This window comes from Alligator sinensis, unplaced genomic scaffold (assembly GCF_000455745.1).
Source record: "Alligator sinensis unplaced genomic scaffold, ASM45574v1 scaffold562_1, whole genome shotgun sequence".
NCBI classification, from domain to species: Eukaryota; Metazoa; Chordata; order Crocodylia; family Alligatoridae; genus Alligator; species Alligator sinensis.
In genome coordinates, this window is record NW_005842227.1 from 1727690 (window position 1) to 1746882 (window position 19193).

General features: G+C 40.7%; 1 protein-coding gene across 4 annotated transcripts in view; it reads right to left on the minus strand.

The window, feature by feature from the left end:
• CLVS2 (clavesin 2) overlaps positions 1 to 19193 on the minus strand; it is an 83620-nt gene that overhangs the window by 10088 nt on the left and 54339 nt on the right. For all 4 annotated transcript variants that reach the window (XR_003094916.1, XM_025208374.1, XM_025208373.1 and 1 more), the window contains 2 exons: positions 6037 to 6147; positions 2956 to 3176 (listed from right to left, as the gene is read on the minus strand). Coding sequence is in view for 3 of the 4 variants with exons in the window: in XM_025208374.1 (XP_025064159.1) it covers positions 2956 to 3176; positions 6037 to 6147 (332 nt within the window). In the remaining variant the exon portion in view is untranslated. The remainder of the gene's footprint in view (positions 1 to 2955; positions 3177 to 6036; positions 6148 to 19193) is intronic.

The following is a 19193-nucleotide window of genomic DNA, read 5'->3' on the forward strand; positions in this document are numbered from 1 at the left end:
ATTTAACCTAAATCAGTCAAGTCTGATACTACATCCATCCAGGTTTATCTTAAACCGGTTTTAGCCATTTTGAAAGCGGTCTATGTGCAGTGAACTTCTGTAGGGACAGACATTACACATAAACTGGTTTAAGTGATCAGAAACTGGTTAAAACCTGTAACAGAACAAATGTTCAGTGCACATAAACCAGTTTGAAAATGGCTGAAACCGGTTTGAGATAAACATGGTTTATCAGACTTAACTGATTTGGGTCAAACCGTCTTATGCAATGTCTATCCCAGACCCCCTGCTTGTTTAAAATAAGCCAAACACCCCCAGCATCCTGGCATGCTCTCTGGGTTGGGCAAGGCTCTCTTCTCCAAAGCAGGGCTGACCCCTCCCCTCTGCTCTCTGGCTGCAGCTCCAGCACAGACTGCAGGCTGCTCCACCCCCTCCTTCTCACTGCTAAGCAGGAATTCCCCCCTTCCCTCAGCCTTGCTGAGGACTTGTCTGTGTATTAGATAGCAGACCACATGCTGGCTATGGTCCCTGCTGAATCAACAGGCAGAATCAACAGGTAGCTGGTAATGTCCCTCTGTTGTTTTCTTAATAGGGCGATAAACACTAAGTTAGGGGTTATAAACACTGTTGTCAATTCCCTACTGGGCTAATCAGAGTGTCCTGCCAGGGTCTGGCAATGTTCCCCCTCAGCTCAGTGTTGTGGAAGGAATGGGAGGGCTGCTCTAGCACCCCCCAGCTTCTAACCTGAGCCACTGCAGGCATGTGTCTGCATTTCTGGGATGTCTGTACAGTTACAAACCAGTTCAGCCTAGCCAGGTTAGACTAACCTGCAAAAATTGAATCAATTCAGGTTCAGACTTTTTGAATGTCTGTCCCTAGCCCTGTTGTGTTACAGATCTTAACTGGTTCCCTTTACTTATACCAGTTTAAGTGTACCTTCTGTCCCTAGCCAAAGGGCTATAGGTGTTAGTTAAGCTTTTTCCAGGACATATGCTCATGTACATGTGTACATATTCATATACATACTCTGTACACACACGCACACTTACATGCTTATAGTGCAAATGTAAACACCAAAAACACTGAGGTATGCACACAAAAGGGACAGAATTCTGCTCTAAAACTTGGTTTTCCTATTCAGTGTCCTAACTACCTCTCTCTCCTGTGCACTACAATTGCAGAAGCTCCAGTTGGTTCCTTTTATATAGAACAGTTGGGAAGGGGGATTCCAGCATACACTGCAGTTGTGCTATAGGAATAAATATGATAATCTAAGCATATAAGGGTGAAGGTATTTCAGTTGAACATTGTTTCAGAATAAATTATATGCACAGAGAAATAACATACTTGGAACGTCCTCTCCTGTGCTGGTACACATCTACAATATTTACTCAAGTGGAAAAAATACTGTGCACTGCATGTGAAGATCAATTTGAAAGCTAAACTGAAGTGTAATTCTGCCTCAAGGGTTTTCCAAGTCATGAGTAAAATGCAGAGAAAATAGATAACTATTCTCCATTTTGAAAAACAGAAGAGCTCAGTCAATTCACTGACACAGTTCTCCAATCCAGACTCGAGGTTTGCCTCAAGGGGGGGGTCTGCCATCAGCCCTCTCAATTTTTTCCTGTTACATTCACCTTCTTTGGGTGAGATCATTTGCTCTCATAGCTTTAGTTACCATCTTTTCAGTGATGAGATGTGTAAATCTGCATCTCTATTCCTGCTTTCCCTCTGTCCAAGATAGTAATGTTTCTGTATCCCATAATTCCTCATAAAAGATGTGAAAATTAAACACTATACTGAACACTAAAAATCAAAATCCATCATGTTCCCCCACCCAAACCCTTTACCTTCCCGTCTTTTTCTTATAATTTCTCTTGATGGTTCCCATCACTGTTCCTGTCGCTCACTTTCTAGAGAACTTCTAACTTCTCCTTCTTCATCTTTCTCTCCATTCAGACTGTTTAATAACTTCTCATTTGTCAGTTCTTACCATCTTTCTCAAAACAAAACTTCTAACATCTGCCCCTTGTTGACTTCTTTGCAACTATGAGCTCTTGTCCCTCCGCTCTCCATCCATATTCTGTGCTCAAAATCATTGTCCTTTTCTGCAATTCTGAATATAGATCTCTTTGTTAGAATCTCTTCCGAGGCTCCCTGTCTCTTTCTGCATCAAACCCAGCCCCTTGGATTGGATGTTCACGTTCAAATTACTCCCAAATTATACTACTGTCACTGAGAGTAGATGAGCCTCTTTTTAGAGATCTCTATAATGCTTTCTAGCCTAAATTTCTCCCCTGCTTACATGATATGCCTACTTACTGATGCCTTGCATTACAAAAACCTTCTGGCTGCAAAAGAGCCATTCCACTTGCAACCTTGTACCCTTTCCTTATACTATAGCAAAAGTTGAAACAGCCACTTTTTCAGGGTATCAAGACACCTTGCTCTCCTTTGGTTTTTAAAAAACTGCCTTCTTCCAGCCTGCCTTCCACCAATAACTAGCCTTTTCTGTTCTCTTGCCTACCCTGTAACTGTAAAATATAACTAAAATTTAGCATCTATCTTCTTAGATAAATCCTAGAATGTTGAGCTGGTTATCAAACTCAATTCACATGAATCCTGTCTCTTTCTCCCCATTATTTTCTCTATATGCTTTCTGACATACAGTGTAAAACAACTTGGAGAGGTGGAGGGAGTGGGGAGAGGGAACCTTAGCTTATTGCCCATAAAGCACCTAACTAGATAGCACGTCAGAAGTAATTATTTATAATTAATTATTCCACATGAATTATGACTATCAGCATCTGTATAATGGCCTTCTAAAAACTAGCTTCTTAGATTACAAATTGTTTGGGGGAATTATGAAAGGCTTCAGAACAATCATAATGAGGAATACAAGACATATTGACATCCCAACTGTGCTAGCATGCCACAGAATCCTATTTCACATACCTCTTCATGGATTTGGGAGAGAGGTCCTTTTCTGTGTCTTTCGAGGAAGTGTTGTAGGAATCTGCACTGAATTCACTGTCATCATCATATTCATGGTCTAGCAGTGTTCTGGCCCATGTCCCCATGTCATACGGTGGCAACATTCCTCCAAACTCAGAAGGTAGGATCTCAGGATGAATCAGTTGATGTAGACTGTTGAGGTTATTTCCATGAAGAAATATCTGCATATATATGAAAAAAAAAATCACAGCTATTCCCACAGCTCAAAAGTGTATCATTATTATATAACTGGTAATAAATATTTATATCACAGCCCTGCTCTGCTAAGTAATTTACCACCAAAAAGACAGACAAGGTCTTTGTTTGAAAACTGGCTTCCCATTTATGTCTCTGATCCTACAAATATGAAGAAATTTACTTTTACGCATGTGAATAGTCATACTTAAAGCATGCACAGAATCAAGGCCCTAAGATGGAAGACAGTTATATGCTGTGTAAACAGAGACATTTGTTACATTTCTTTTAATATTATTTGTATTTATTAATAGCTTTGTCATTCCATTATTAAATAAATAAGGGGAGCCGACTTCCTCCAATTAGCTATTAAACAATGATTTATGCAGACTCCACTGAAAAGTTTTTGACCTAGCATTTTGCTGGATAATTATATTACCTATATATGGCAATGTACAAGACAATCAGCACCCTTAAATCAAACATGTCTTATCTATGAGAATAGAATGATAGGTGAGAATGATTGGTTGACTAGATATTGCTGTGAATATCATTGTTTTGGCAGTCTGTGATTTATTTTTAAAATATGTGCTTTGTGTAGCCCATAAAGAAACAGTTTTATAACACTAAGGCTATATGGATTCAAGCAGCCCTCTCTAATTGAAAATAGGAAGAGGGGAAATGGCTAGATGAGCAATTTTAGAAGTTATATTAAAAAGCAGCAAGTAAAAAAAGTCAGAGACAAAAGAACATATACATTCATTTTTCCATTTGTTTCAGTTCACCCAGCAAGCAGCTGCAAAGATGAAGCAGTTTAATATAAAGATACAAAACCAGCACATGTTTTCCAATCTTAAAAATAAAGAACTTATCCTTGCATGAAAAAATAGTGCAAATGTTTATGGCAGAAGTAATTTGTTTTATATTGCCTCTCCGAAGCTATTCCATTTTAAGGTATGGTTTTATACTTATGTTCATCTGAACATAGTTTTTCAACTGAACTTTATAACCTGTGCATCTGCTATGGGTATTCATTGTAACTTTATAAACAAAAAATATCGATGACAAGCCTAGCAAAATTCTAACAAAAACCCAGAGGGATGTTGTAGTTTTAGGAAGATACTACCCTGTATTTCAAGACTGGCTTCTTACTGCGTTCCAAAGTTGATTTTAAATTATATATTTTGGCTGAAATTTCAAATTTGAATGCCTAAAATTATTTTTATAGGTGTTTATTTTAGAGGTGTTACACACTAACAAAACCTTCAAGTGAACTAGAAGAATTCAACATCCGTAAAGTTATGGATTTAAAACCTAAACTTAGGAACCATGTTTGATTACTCACTTTTAAAAAACATAGTAGCATTTTGTAATATTCATGAACTGCACCACAGTCCTTCTTTATGTGCATACAGCACTTGACTTAAACACATTTCAAATGCCTCTGACACTAAAATGCTTCTGACTGAAGCTGAAATCAGTAGAAAAAAATGAATCTGGTAAAATGCATTCTTCATTTGCATATTTATAGCATGTATTATATAAAAAGCTTGGTGATCCATAGTTATAATTTCATGAGTACCAGAAGCTTCTCAGGCATAATTTGTCTAGCAAAAAATCTATTAAACACTTAAAAAAGACTGAGGCATTCTGTACTGCATTTGGGTAGAGAAAAACAGAGTTCCCTAGAGAATCTGATATATTAGACTGCTAGACTAAAACATGCTACAGAAGTTTTACGTATGATGCTGAATGAGTCTTATTGGAAGACAAATTTCAATTTAAAGAAATATTACCATTATATGTTTACCTCCACCAAACTCTACTTTAGTTACAATGATGTCAAAGTCAAAAATCTGTTGAAGCCTAAAGGATCCATCTGGCTACCATAATTATGTTGCCCAGTTTCTGTAGCCAGCAGCTCCTGTGACTGGTGTAGCTAACATCATGTCCAGCCCTGGACTCCCCAGCCCAAATGTCCAGTTCCCAGGTACAGCTGGATCAAAGAAGCGTGGCCTTCGGCATGAGTCCAGAGCAAGCCTTGCACGCGTAGGTCTGGATGCATCAAAGGACACCTTCACCATTGCCACTGTACCAATGTTATTGATGCAAATTAGACTACATCTCAGAAATTAATGGTGTACACACACACACTCCTTTCTGTATGCATTTACAGTGAATATAAATATGTACGCAAATTAAATATTTTGTACATTTGCATCATAACTTTAGTCAATAATGACAAATGCAGTGACACTGAAATAAAAATGACACTATAGGTATTCTTTTAAAATAAAAAGAGCTAATTTAAAAATATTATGTCTGTATTTCTGGATGAAAAAGCTCTATTAAATATTCCATCACAAAGGCTGGGTCCTCAAGAGAGATGCTTTGGGTGCTGGAGCCCCTCCTTTAGTTGTCCCCCAGCTTCTCCAGCATGCCAGGAGCCAGAAGAAACAGGGAAATGGCCATTTCCCCAAAGTGGGGCATTTTGTCCCTTACCAAACCCCACAGGCAGGGGCATGCGCAGCAGCAAAAATCAGCAGCACAAATTTGTGCCGCTACTATTTTTGCCACGGCAAATGCATGTCCTGCACATGCGTGCCCACCTGGACACACCCTGTGCTTAAAATTAAACACTTAGCTACTTTAGATCAGATCCTCAAAGGATAAAGCCATATATATTTCCAAGGCAAGTGGAGATCCTTGACACAAAAAAATCTTTCAAAATAGACATTTAAAGACATTAAATAAATTCCAACTATATAATTTATTTTTGTTTTCTATATCCTTTGTACATCTGGTGACCATAATGGTCTATCATTATAAAAATAAAGAGAAGAGTACCCTTTTTCGTGTTTTCTCCTTTAGAAAGGGTCGTATAACTGTGTAGAGGGCATGGATATACCATGGTTGATTGACGAAATGAATTCCTCCAAACCGAGCTGGAAAGCTGTCCTATAGGTCATAAAACAAACACATAACTTTGTAAGTAGACTCTTCATAAAGGACATAAGATGCATGTCAGTTTGATTTCTTATGCTGAAACACCTTCATTTGCTTACTTAACCTTACAAAAGAAGACATTTTCAAAGTAGTGTCCACTCAGTAGGTTTTCAATATCCATTCACATTTGCAGTCTTTAGACACACTATTTCCTGACAGAGCTGTATAACAACTATGCTATTCTAATAGAGAGATGGCATTTTGGGACCTTTGATACACTTCGTACTTATATGACTTGCCCATAATCTGTCTGCACAATATTTTTTTCCATCTCCCATTCCTATTTGGTTTCACTTATTTTTAATCTTAATTAACAATAAGTGTTAGTGTTCCTTTAGTCCAATAAAGGAATTAAAAATGTTCCCCTTGCTTCAGTCTTAAAAATCAGAAGGAAACCTGAGATGCAAGTCAGCGTACATGCAATATTATTTACATTTTGCAAAACTGAAAATGCATTAAACATAGTTATTATACAAGCCTGAACATCTTATAGAAGTACTGTAAGATATTTTATCTGGGCAGATGTTTAGCAAGCAAGGTTAAGTTAGGGTATTGTTGGGGAGCATTTGTTATATGATATATATCTTCTTTAATATTTTATCTGTATGTCTAAGTTATTTATTTCTTATAATAAGCAATCCTGAACATGTTTTGGGAAAGGCAGCATAGATATCTAATAAATTATACAATATTGATTAGTCTTGATTTTGCTGCTTATTCAGCAGTTTCTCTGAGTCAAAATGTATATCCTTTTATACATGTTTATACTGAGATGACCATGCATTTTTAAACTGGTTTTGTCTGTTTCTCCAGATACTCTAATAAAGAATTGAGAAAGAGATAGGAAATGAAGTGGTAGGACCACTGACATGAAGCAATTTGATTCTGCTGAGAAAAACTGCAAGGGTTTTACATGATTAAGTATGCTTTTTTATTGATGTAGAACTGTGGTATCAATGGACACCTTTCCATACCTGTCAGGAGGATTCCTGTCCTGGAATATTGTAACCCAATTCATTGTGTGCCCCTTCCTCATTATTACCTTGTTGACTGAAAAAAGGCTGTTGTCTTCTCTTATCTCTTATAACACTTTTATCCCTTAGTCATGAAAGATAAGCATGGTAGCTTAGTTTTTTGATCCCCTCAGATTCACAGGGAAAAACAACATCTTAAACTATATGGTCTGAGAAAACTTGTGTTAAAGGAAACTTATTTGGTCCTAAAAGATTTTAGATCATATAAAAATAATATAGCAGGAAAGATAAATTATTTCTCTCAGAAGCACTGTTCAAAAGCTGGTCTTATATAGATAAAAGTAAAATGTGCTATCCCCTTGCAAACTGTGGCATCAAAAGAAGGATATGCACATACATGCACACATGTGCATGTGCACCCATACTCCAAACACAAATCCTTTAGTCACCTTTAAATATCTTAGCTCAAGTGACTAGTAAATCTTTTACTTGGTCAACATCAGCTGTCTCCATAGAGCAACGTCTGGCTTTATTATTAGATTAAAAGCTTTCCTTCAAGGAAGGCAGTGTTTAATCAACTCTCTGCTGGGGGGGCAAGCAGCTAAAGCAGAAACCTTAACATCTGGCCATCCAGAACACAACAGTCAATGTACTAAACAGTCTATTCTACCCACTGCAGCTCTTAGAATCATAAAAAAGGAGGGATGGAAGGGACCTCAGGTGGTCAGCTAGTCCAACCCTCTGCAGGACCATCCCCAACTAGATCATCCCAGTCAAGGCTTTGTCTACCTGCATCTTAAAAACCTCCAAGGCTGGAGATTCCACAATCTCTTCCAGTACTTTACTACCCTCCTAGTGAGAAAGTTTTTCCTTATATCTAACCTAAATTTCCCTTGCTTAAACTTGAGGTCATTGCTCCTTGTTCTTTCATCTGCCATCACTGAGAACAGCCTAGCTCCATCTTCCTTGTAACCACGTTTATGATAGTTGAAGATTGCTATTAAATCCCTCCTCAGTCTTCTCTTCTTCAGAATAAATAAGCACAATTTCCTCAGCCTCTCCTCATTAGTTATGTGCCTCAGCCTCCTAACCATTTCATTGCCCTCTGCTGGACTCTCTTCAATTTTTCCACATCTTTTCTGTAATGGGGGTCCAAAACTGGTCACAGTACTCCAGATGTGGCCAGTTATTCAGGAAGGTCTGAATAACACACGCCTTTCTAATATGAATATACAGAAAGGCTGTGTGACACAAGGTTCATTACATATTTTGCCAAATATCTAAATGCATCCTGCCAGTACAAAGCAAATTCCCAGGAAAAAAAAAACCCAACAACAGTTGAGAATCTGGACAGGGTAAATCTTAATGTAGAGATTTCACCTTGTGAATAAGATAAATCCTTTTACTCCCTGCAGAAAATATACTCTGTGATATCCAGTATAACCTCATAAATCCAGATCCCAAAAATCTGGAATTATAAAAAATCTGGCACTTCCCCCTGCTGCTCTGGGACCAGCCGCTGGTCCCCACCCCCTGCCCTCCCAGATGTGGAGGGGGAATCTTGCATGCGGCGGCTGCTGCTGCCATTCACCACCCCGTGCCTCTGCTCCTCGTGCAACCCCTGCTCCACAACTGGCCGCCGCGCCAGTTTCAAAAACCTGGCATTTTCAAATTTCTGGCAAGTGCTCGGTCCCAAGCATGCTGTATTTATGAGGTTGTACTATATAAAAGACAATAAACTATGGACATGTAGTGAACAGAAGAAATATTTTAGGAGGAAAAATTGTTTAATGACATTTTAACCTTTAGTTAGGGGGAATTGTGTATAACCACAGGGCTCACTTGTTACATTCATTGTGCCACTCCAGCACAGAAGCACAGTGTAGCATGCTGGGTCCTGCTGTGAAAGGGAACATACCCTACAGCTGCTGAAGATTTTTTCAAACAAACCAGGTACATGCATGTTGAGGAAGGCAATACAAACAGCTGCTTGGACAGGAAATAGGAAATGCTGCATAAGATCACAATGCTGTTTCCAGAACAGTAAAGGGGATATGAAAGACTTCTAATCTGCTGCCTAGGAGCTTTAATTATGACCAACGCTTTCTACTGGTTAAGTTCTTTCCCGTTTACAAATACTCTTGCCAAAACTAGCTCTTAAAAGTACATAATAATGAACAAATACCCAAAACATTTTCACAAAGCATTAAGTTTGTGAAATATATTTTGTTTATTCTTTGGGAAATGATCCCAGTTAGGAACAAAGGAGAGGTACCCATGCACGATTCACTGTGATTAGCCAAAGGAGTTTATAATTCAACATTTGCTCGAAATGGATGTGTCATTGTAACTGTAAAGCCACTGTGTTCTTGCAGGTAAAATAAATATTTGGGAGCTAGCTCCTTCCTAAGCTCTATTACAATTCATATACAAGGCAGAATAGTACTTAAACTGTTGCTGTGTCCTGGGGGGGAGGGGGGGGGGGTCCAGTTGGGAAAAGCTACTCGGAGAACACCAAATACACACCAGCAACATTGAATTCAACGTGGAAGGCAGAAGCAACAGTCTCTGATGAGAAAAAGCAATGGTAGTGGTGTGCTGTCCAGCTGTAACATAACAGAGAAGACCCAGATTCTAGGCCCTCTTCAGCCTATAGAATAAGCAGGGTGAAGATGCCCATCATCCTTTCTGTTGAAGCAGAAACACTGTGTTCTCAATACTGCAGGCCAGAGAGAGCCTAAATTTGTATCTTAAAGGCAAAGGCACTTGCCTATGTTGGTACGGGGGGGAGGAGGAGGTCCTGGGCTCTGGGCTCTGTTTCAGGAGTATTTCTGTTCCATGCACACCCCCATCCTAAAGGCCAAGTACAGACAGTCAAAAAGCCAGAGGCTGAGTCAGTTCAATCTTTGCACATTAGTCTAAGCTGTGCAATATAGCAAGTAACAGACATTCACTTTTGATTCTGGAAATGCAGCCACTGCCTGCAGTAGACCAGGCCAGAAGCTGCGAGGCACTAGAGCACGCCTCCCTGTTCGGTTGGAGAAGACAGCTTGGGCCAATGATAGCCTGCCCACCCTGCGAGGGGAGGGGGAGGTTGCTGGAAAGGTAAAAAGCATCCTGGGATGCTGGGGGACTGTGAGTGAACTTGAATTTGGAGGGGATCTGGGACACAAGTTCCATATACCAATTTAACCTAAATCAGTTAAGTCTGATACTATATTCATCCAGGTTTATCTTAAACCAGTTTCAGCTATTTTGAAAGTTGTTTATGTGAACTGAAGTTCTGCTGTATTACATATTTGAACTGGTTTCCGATCACTTATACCAGTTTATGTGTAATTTTTGTCCCTAGCAAAAGTGACTGTCTAGTGTAAAATACATAAATAGTGATGAAAACAGGGATGAGAATATAGTTCACCCCACCACACATCTGGGGCACTTTTACACATGCTCCGATGTGTTCTGCTTAGAACACATTGGTGCAGACTCTAATCAAAATGCTCCAACATGCTGCATTATCTCATGTATGCAGCATCCCCACATTTCAAAATGGTTGTGGGGGGCACTTTAAAGCTCATCAAATGAGTTTTAGTTAAAGCACCCTTGCTGCCATTTTGAAACTTGGGATGCTGAATGCACGAGACGCTGCAGGCATTTTAACTAGAGCAGCTCCCAAAAGATACTCTAATTTTAAACCCCCTGTTCACACTGGTGCACATGTAGTGTGCAGCCCTAAGTCACATGCCTAAAGTGGAAGGAGTGGCAAGAGTTCAGAAACAACCTTCTGTGTTTCTTTTCCTATTGGCTAAGCTGTAGGCAGGTCCCCACTCAGTGTCAATACTTTCTGAATCAACCCTGGAGGAAGGAGGGGGCACCCTCCACTCATTCACAAGTACCCCTCTCTCCTTTGACTCTGGATCAAATCCTATTTCAGCCTTTACTGGCCTAAGTGGCATTTCAGCTCATTTTAGATTCCATTTTCATGTAAAGTAGAATACAGTCTCCCTGGTATACTTATAATTGTTGGAAGGAAAATGGAGGGAGGAACCTCCAACTATTTAGGTCAGTGATTTTCAAATGTTTTAAATTTAAGGCACCCTTCAATAGACTCATAGTACCCCTCATAAAATGTCAGCTCTTAAGTTTTTACTTCATTTTAGACTACAAAGAGCTCAGGAAGCGCACTACAGATCACACTATTTTTAACATTATGGATTCCTAAACACTCTGAGTCAAAATCACAGAAAATGAGGGTTGGAAGGGACTTCAGGAGGTCATCTAGTCCAACCCCCTGCTCAAATCAGGACCATCCCCAACTATAATAGCCCAGCCAAGGCTTTATAACTATAACATCTCAGCCCAGTCTTAAAAACCACTAAGGATGGAGATTCCACAACCTCTCTGGGTAACCTGTTCCAGTGTTTTACTACCTTCCTACTGAGAGTTTTTCCTCGTATCTAACCTAAACTTCCCTTGCTGCAACTTGAGACCATTGCTCCTTGTTCCATCATCTGTCACCACTAGGAATAGTCTAGCTCCATCGTCTTTGTAACCACTTCAGGTAGTTGAAGGCTGCTATTGAATCCCCCCTCAGTCTTCTCTTGTCCAGACTAAATAAGCCCTGTTTATGAATCATGTTTGAACTTTTAACAGTGCTAACTTTGTGTGGCACTTCACAACAACCCTGAAAAAATCTCAAGTAAGCTCAGGGTGCCACAGCACCCTGGTTGAGAATCACTGCTTTACACCAAAAGGCTAGCGTAAAAGGAGACTCAAATTCTAGGCCCTAACACCCAGAGGTGAATTGAATTTGTACCTCCTGCTTGCTAGCAAAATGCTGAGCTTACTTAAGACTCACAAGCAGGAACCACAGCTACATAGTTGCAAATAAAATCTAGTAGCTGTATAAGTGCCAGAAATAGTACTTACGTGACTTAGGCACTTAAGATTTTGTTTCATGTGCCTAACCCTACTTATTTAACTATCCTCTTGGGGCACAATGCCCAATTCTGAGGCATGCTGAAGCTTAAAGTGTGCAAATTTGGAGTATGCACTAACAGATATAATCACAATTATAGAGCAGACAGCAGCAGAGCTCATAAGGTTGCAAATACAGTTCCCATGCTCAGACCAACAGAACTCATTTCCTGATAACATGGCAGAGTAATCTGTAGCAAGTAAACAGTGGGCACGTCTACACCTGTGGCACCAGTTTACTCACGAGGAATTTACTCATAAGTAAAAGGTGCCAGGCAGGTACTACACATGCAGGGAAGCAAAAGCAGATTTACTGGCAATGGCAAGAAATCTGTTCCCGCTTTCTGGGGCCCTGCAATGGACGCCTATTGCCACCAGGGGAAGCTCTAGGCTCCCCGTGGCTGCTAGCCCGGGACCTGGCAGGGAGCAGTGGGCCAGGAGAAAGCTATCTCCTGGCCAGGGCTGGGACATTATACCCTGTCCCCGGGGGCTCCCTGCTCCAAGATTGCAATTGGGGAGCGGGGGCTAGGAGATCTTTAGCTCCCAGTTCCCACCCTGCCATTGCAATCAGGGAGCAGGGGCCTGAGAGACCCTTATCTTCCAGTGCCAGCTCCATGGTGCAGAGCTGGTACTGAGAGATAAGGATCTCCCAGCTCTGGGTTCCTGATGTGGAGCTGGTGCTGGGAGCTCCCTGCTAGTAGGGGATGGGGAGCCTGTCCCTGCCCAGCTCTGTGAGCACAGAGCTGGGTGGGTTACAGGCTAGGGAGCTTGTTCTCCACTTAGCTCCGCAGCATGGAGATGGGTGGTGAACAAGCTGGGGAACCCCTGCCATCAGGGAGCTCCCAGCACTAGTTCTACAACCATGGGGCTGGCACTGAGAGATCCTTATCTCCCTGCACCAGCACCATAGTCATAAGGCCAGCACTGGGAGATCCTTAAGAATCTCCCAGCACTGGCCTTGTGGTTCTGGAGCTGCTGGTGGAAGATAAGGATCTCCAAGACCCACTCCCTGATTGTGATCTCCAAGTGTGGGTCTTCAAGGTGCCTGCCTAGGCTCCAGTGGTGGAGCACCCCTTGGCTGCAGGCAGCTCCCCAGGGCAGGGAGCAATTTGCCGCCCCCTGGTGGACAGCTGACTGGGAGCAAATTTGCTCCCGGTCAGACATCTACACAAGCACTACTGCACTGTTACTAATCAAGAGTAAATTTACTACTTGCATGTGCAGGTAGCATATTTACTCACAATTAGTGAGGTTTACTGCATAGTAAGCATGCACACACGTGGCGCGCATACTTACTGTGCAGTAAACTAGGCTACTGTGCAGTTAAGTGTCTTGTGTAGACATGCCCAGTGAGAACAGGTATATTAAGGAGTGCAAAATTGCAAGATAAATGTTTGCCTGGCATTCTGGCATTAGTCATATATAGCTAGCTTTCACACTCGGGATCTGTCAGACAGATGGCCATCCTACACAAACAGCAGGTAAGAATTTCTTCCAAATCAACGATTCCTGTGTTTTTATGTAGATTAAGTCACAGGCTTGGTGACAATCACATCTGCCTCCAGGGACACATTGTACTGCTGCAGAGAAGCCTGTAACCCATGAATCATTCACTTCATGGATTAAATGAAAAAAATCCCATGTTATAAAATGATTAGAAGGGTATCTAGGAACAATCCATGAAGTAAGCCATGCACTCAACTGGAGACATAAATGAGCCTCTGATGGGGCATAAAACCAAATCAGTAAGAAGTGTGCATTTAATCTACTCCTCAAATATAATACATAAAAGAAGCACACAAGAAAATAAGGAATACTACTTGTTTAGCACTAATCAGCAAGACTTTTTATCATAATTTGGGACATGGTCGTTTTATAGATGTATGAATAATTGTTGCTATTGTTCACAGCTTAATGATCCAAGGCTTACAAATGCCAGGTGATAGTGTGCTGTCAGGTAAATGTCAGAGCTCTCTATTTTTGTCTGTAAGGTTGACCGAATATTGTGGTGTTATTAACTGACCTCTTCTCTAATGTCATTGCAACAGTTATGGGGAATGATCCCAAAAGAATGATTTCAATACCAAACACAAGGAACTCTAATTCACTCACGGCAGAGCAGTTCTGTTTCTCTGCTTCACATAATTCATAATGTCTGCCTTTACATGCTTCTTTTCCCAGCAACCAGCTGTTACCTTTAACTTCCAGTTCATAGCACATGCTAGAGAAGCCAAGTTTCTACTCTCTGGCCCCACAGGCTCTGCCTTTACTCTGTTATGCTATATTCTGCTCCAATTATATGTATTTGTACAGAGCCTAGCACAAAGAATCTCCAGTGCCAACTGGGATATACAGGCACCATTGCAATGCATTTAACAGTAACCTATGCTATGTTTAAAATCATCTAGAAGAATAAGGTGCCCAGCTCTCACTAAATGGCAACTAGAAATAAAATAATGTCTTTGACAATCCTTTAAAAGAAAAGGGTAGCTCACCTTTATTTTCATCAACACGTACCATATTTACTTTCATAGCACATATACCTTTCCCCAAAAATTAGCCCTCCAAAACTGGGATGTGTGTCTTAATCAATGAAACTGAATTTCCAGAATAGAGACCAGAGAATGCTGGAATGTCTGCTGGGGACTGGCTTCATTCTGAGCTGCCTTGCTTCATTCTGAGCAGTATGCAGGAGTGGTGGAGCTACCAATTCACGGATGCCAATTTGGCCACAGCTGTGAAAAAGTTAAACCTTTAGCTTTGGATCTCCAGTTTTAGCTGTGGATCTGCAGTAAGAGGGTGAGTGATGCTGAGCAATGGACTCTGTCCCTCCTAAATGCAGCCAGGTTTAGCCATGTTGAATCAGTGCTGGGGCAAGTAAGATCCTAAAATATAATTTTTTCCCTTCATTCTGCCTTCCTAAAACAAGATGTGTGTCTTAGCTGTGGTATGCATGAGAATATGGTATTGTCACATTAGGACCAGGGTTTTTCACTGTGTGGTCAATTCCTTGTGAATAGGGCCAAGAAATTGTGAGAAATTAAACATTATACATCAATGCCTTGGCTCCAACTCATCTCTGGAATCAGTGGGTCTATTATATGTTTTAAGTTAAGCAGGCATTTAAGTGCTACAAGAAATTCAGGTCTTAATATCTACAGGGTCCTGGTGATGTCCTGGACAAATTAAAAAGTTAGAACCTTGAAAACTGAATTTTTACAAAAAAAAGTAACAAGCCTAAAGTGAGCTTATTAAATTAGTATCAGCTTAAATGGCAGTGCTTCATTTGAAAATTATTCCTAAGGATCATAAATTCAGATCTCCTGCAGCTATTCAAAGGAGTCGAGTATTTAAGGGAAAAAATCAATACAGTAATCAGCAGTGTTTCCAGCAATGCACTAAAATACATTAATCTTATTTATGATAGCTATACATTATGTTAAATCTTTATAATGAAAGTCCCTGATAAAGACATAAGAACTTTTCTGTCTGATGCAAGACACAGAATCCATGGATTTAAAGAGGATATTGAAAAGAAAACCAGAGAAAACTGAGGAACAGTTGAACAAGTCCAACTCTATTTGATCCAATATCTTAATACCCTGATATGGAATTTCTTATCATAAATAAAACATGTAAACTAATTAGGAACTGAGAACCAATGCTGTCCACATTGGGGACAGTGAAACAGGCCTGTTTATTGAGTATGTCCAAGAACAAGGCACTGCAAATTTCAACATCTCCCACATACTTGTGTGTTCTTGGACATTTGTAATGTCTCAATATTATGCATTATAGAACAATTTCTGTGTTGGATTCTGGTCACCTATTTTCAAGAAAGATTAATTTAAACATGCAGAAAAGGGCTGCTAGGATCATCAGGGGAATGGACAATCTATCTTGTTAGAGTAGACCAAAAGAGCTTGGTCCACTTGGCTTACCAAAACAAGAAGTGAGAGAATTACTCTCTAGAAATAGGTCAGGTGGTAAAGACTGCAGGGAAGCGGGGGGGTGGGGTCAGGGGATATAACTATCAACTGGCCTTAACAGCACCTGACGGCAGAGTTCAGGTTTGCTTTTCTGGCTGTTCCAGAGGACACAGGGACACAGTCCACCTACTCACAGCACCCATTCCTCCCTCTCAACTGTCAGGCTTTCAGGTAAGAAAGGCTAGCAACTTCCCCTCCAGCAGCCAGCAGTGGATCCTTACCTCTGTCACCAGCCAATGGACCCAGTTACAGTGCAAGTCAGATGAGTCCAGTCGGGATCAGGTGCTGGTGGGTTGGGTGCTGCCATGGGCTGGGGAATCTGTTCCTGTGGCAGGTTGGGTGTTGCTGGTGGGGAGGGTGGGACTCCATTCTTGTGGGGGCCAGGTCAGGCTAGTCCATGCCATTGGAAGAAGGGAGGTGGGATGGTGAACCATGGAACTTTGCCCATGCTCTAATCAAAGCACCCCCAACTCCCGGAGCATGTGTATAAATACCCTAAAGTACTGAGCCTACAAACACACCTCTACACTTATTGAAACCAGAGGTAAAAACAAAAGTTATAAAAACAGCCCCTTTCAAATGCAGAGGTAGATCAATAATTACAGAATATTAAACAAGATATTAAATATGACATTTCCTTATTCAAATTTATCTGGAAATAATAATAGCTCACTATTGGGTGGTTTAGTTGCTACCAGTTTTAAAAGTAGAGCATATATTTTCACCTGAAGCTTTTTATTTTCCTTTCCTTTTTGCGAATTTAATTTTATGAATGAATTTTGGACTATTATCTAAATAAAAAAGGGCCAAAATACGATTTTGCTGTCAGTGGGCATGTGTACGTGAGACGTTACAGCACAGTAGCAATGTGCTACTGCACCATAGCTGCTTGGTACCATACAGTAGCATTGCCAGGCCCTAATGCTGCGGCAACACTACTGTACAGCAATAATAAGTTACTCTATAGTAGCTCGTTGCTACTGTGCAGTAGCATCAGAAAAAAATCATGCAGAGACAGTACTATGCAGTAACGCCGGCTACTGTGCAGTCATTTAGTTCTTGCATAAGCAGTAACAACTGTGCAATCCACCACACATGTAGATGAGGCCACAGTCAACTAGATAGATTTGCTTCACCTAAAGGAAAATTAACAACATTAATGGCATTTTTACAAAATAAGTTTTAATTATCTGGAACTGTATGTAGTCCTTTCACTGAAGAGATTCTGATGAAGCAGTTTGATTTCTGGCAGCCATTCTTTATCGTACATACAGAGAGATATTTCAAATTGAGTAAGATGAAAATAGAAATCATTTCTGTTCATGTTCAGTCTTGTGAGAATATTGCTCTTTTTACTGCTTTATCCATTTTAACTTAAAAAAATATTTCATCTCAATAAGCGGCTTATAAAAATTATAAATTTGGTCAAGAGATTAACTGAACATATACATGTAAAGGGGCCACCCCAGGGCTGAGTACACCACTGGCCCACTCCCTGTCCAGGGCAGTCCACCTTCACTCACCTACCACACCTTTGATGTTACCACAAAATGATATTTACATGCGGGAGGCTACCCATTTGCTGCCCTGATGCCTACGGCCAAAAAACAGCTCCGAACCTACCCTAAAACCATGTCCGATGCTTCACAGATGGTATCCAAAATCACCAACAACTGTCTCGGCCCCTTTGCTGGGCCGCACTCGGCCTGTGGCCCAAACTCGGCCTCAGGCTCCACTCTGTGGGCCTTGGCCTCCTGGCCCCTTCTCTGGGCCACACTATTCTGCCCCTAGCTGAGTCAGTCTCTGCCACTCACTGAGTCATTCTCTCTCCAGTCAGGCCCTACCCTACACAGCCCTTTGGGTCCCAACCAGGCCCCTTCCTCCTACTCCATTCAATCCTTCAGGTCCCACCCAGGCCCTATTCTGTGTGGCCCTTCAGGCTCACTCTGCCCCATACTGGGTCACACTCTGGCCCCTGTTCTGGGCCCTTTCTCTGGGCCTTATACCCCTTGGGCCTCAGGCCTCGCTCAGTGGGCCTTGGCCCCCCTGGAGACTCCCCAGGGTCCCAGCAGCTTTACTGCCATATACTTTTCTTTCTGCAGCCTGCCAGCTCCTTTTAAATTGGCAGGCACCACTTGTGCCCTGCCACAATAGACTATTAACAGTCATTTGACTCTTTATTTTCCATGATTAGGAAAAACACATATGAAAATATGATTAGGGTAAAATATTATATAAACACAAAAATCCCCAAACCTCCATACATTCTTTTACTCAAGCAAAGAACTAACATTAAATTTCACAGTGACCCACACTTCTCAGTGGATATGGTTAAATAGTTTCAACAAAGAACTGTCTATAAATATATGGGTTTCATCAAAATATCTTTTGCAAAAGCATCTCATTTATATATAAAAATATTTCTTTGTCAAAAATGAAAATTTGTTTTATTTATAGAATCTTTAATTAGAAATGGTAGGTGAGTGCCTTAGCTCTTATTTTTACTTTTTACTCGGAAAAGTGGTGAAAATTTTAAATAAAAGAAGTTGAACATGTAATTTTCTCAGCAAAATATTGTTCACTTTTAAAGTAAAAGTTAGTCTAATTTTTTATCTTCCTCTCTAAGTAACATTATGACAACTGGAAATAAAAGAAAGTGAAGAAAAACACATTTCACACTTTGCTCCTGTTTTCCAACTGGCAACAACTGGAAACAATAAGAAAGATGAGAGATGGGGAAGGGAGGTTTTTCCACAATTAAATTTTCCTTCCAGAAAAACATTTACAAAGGGAATTTTTCAAATGAGTGTTTTTTTCCAGTAAATATCCCCACTAGAAATTTTGCAGCCAATTCTCGTGGATTTCATTAGCTGATGATTGCAAGTGAATGAGAACATCTTTTATTGTGCTGCCCATGAGTTTAATAGCAAGGGGTGCTGGTGGACATGTGGGGATGCTGCTCCAATGCACTGCAGTTACAGCGCTTTGGGGCAGACTCAATGAATAGAGTCTGCTGGAGTGTGCTAGTGAGCATGCTCCAGCACCCTCTGCATCTCAT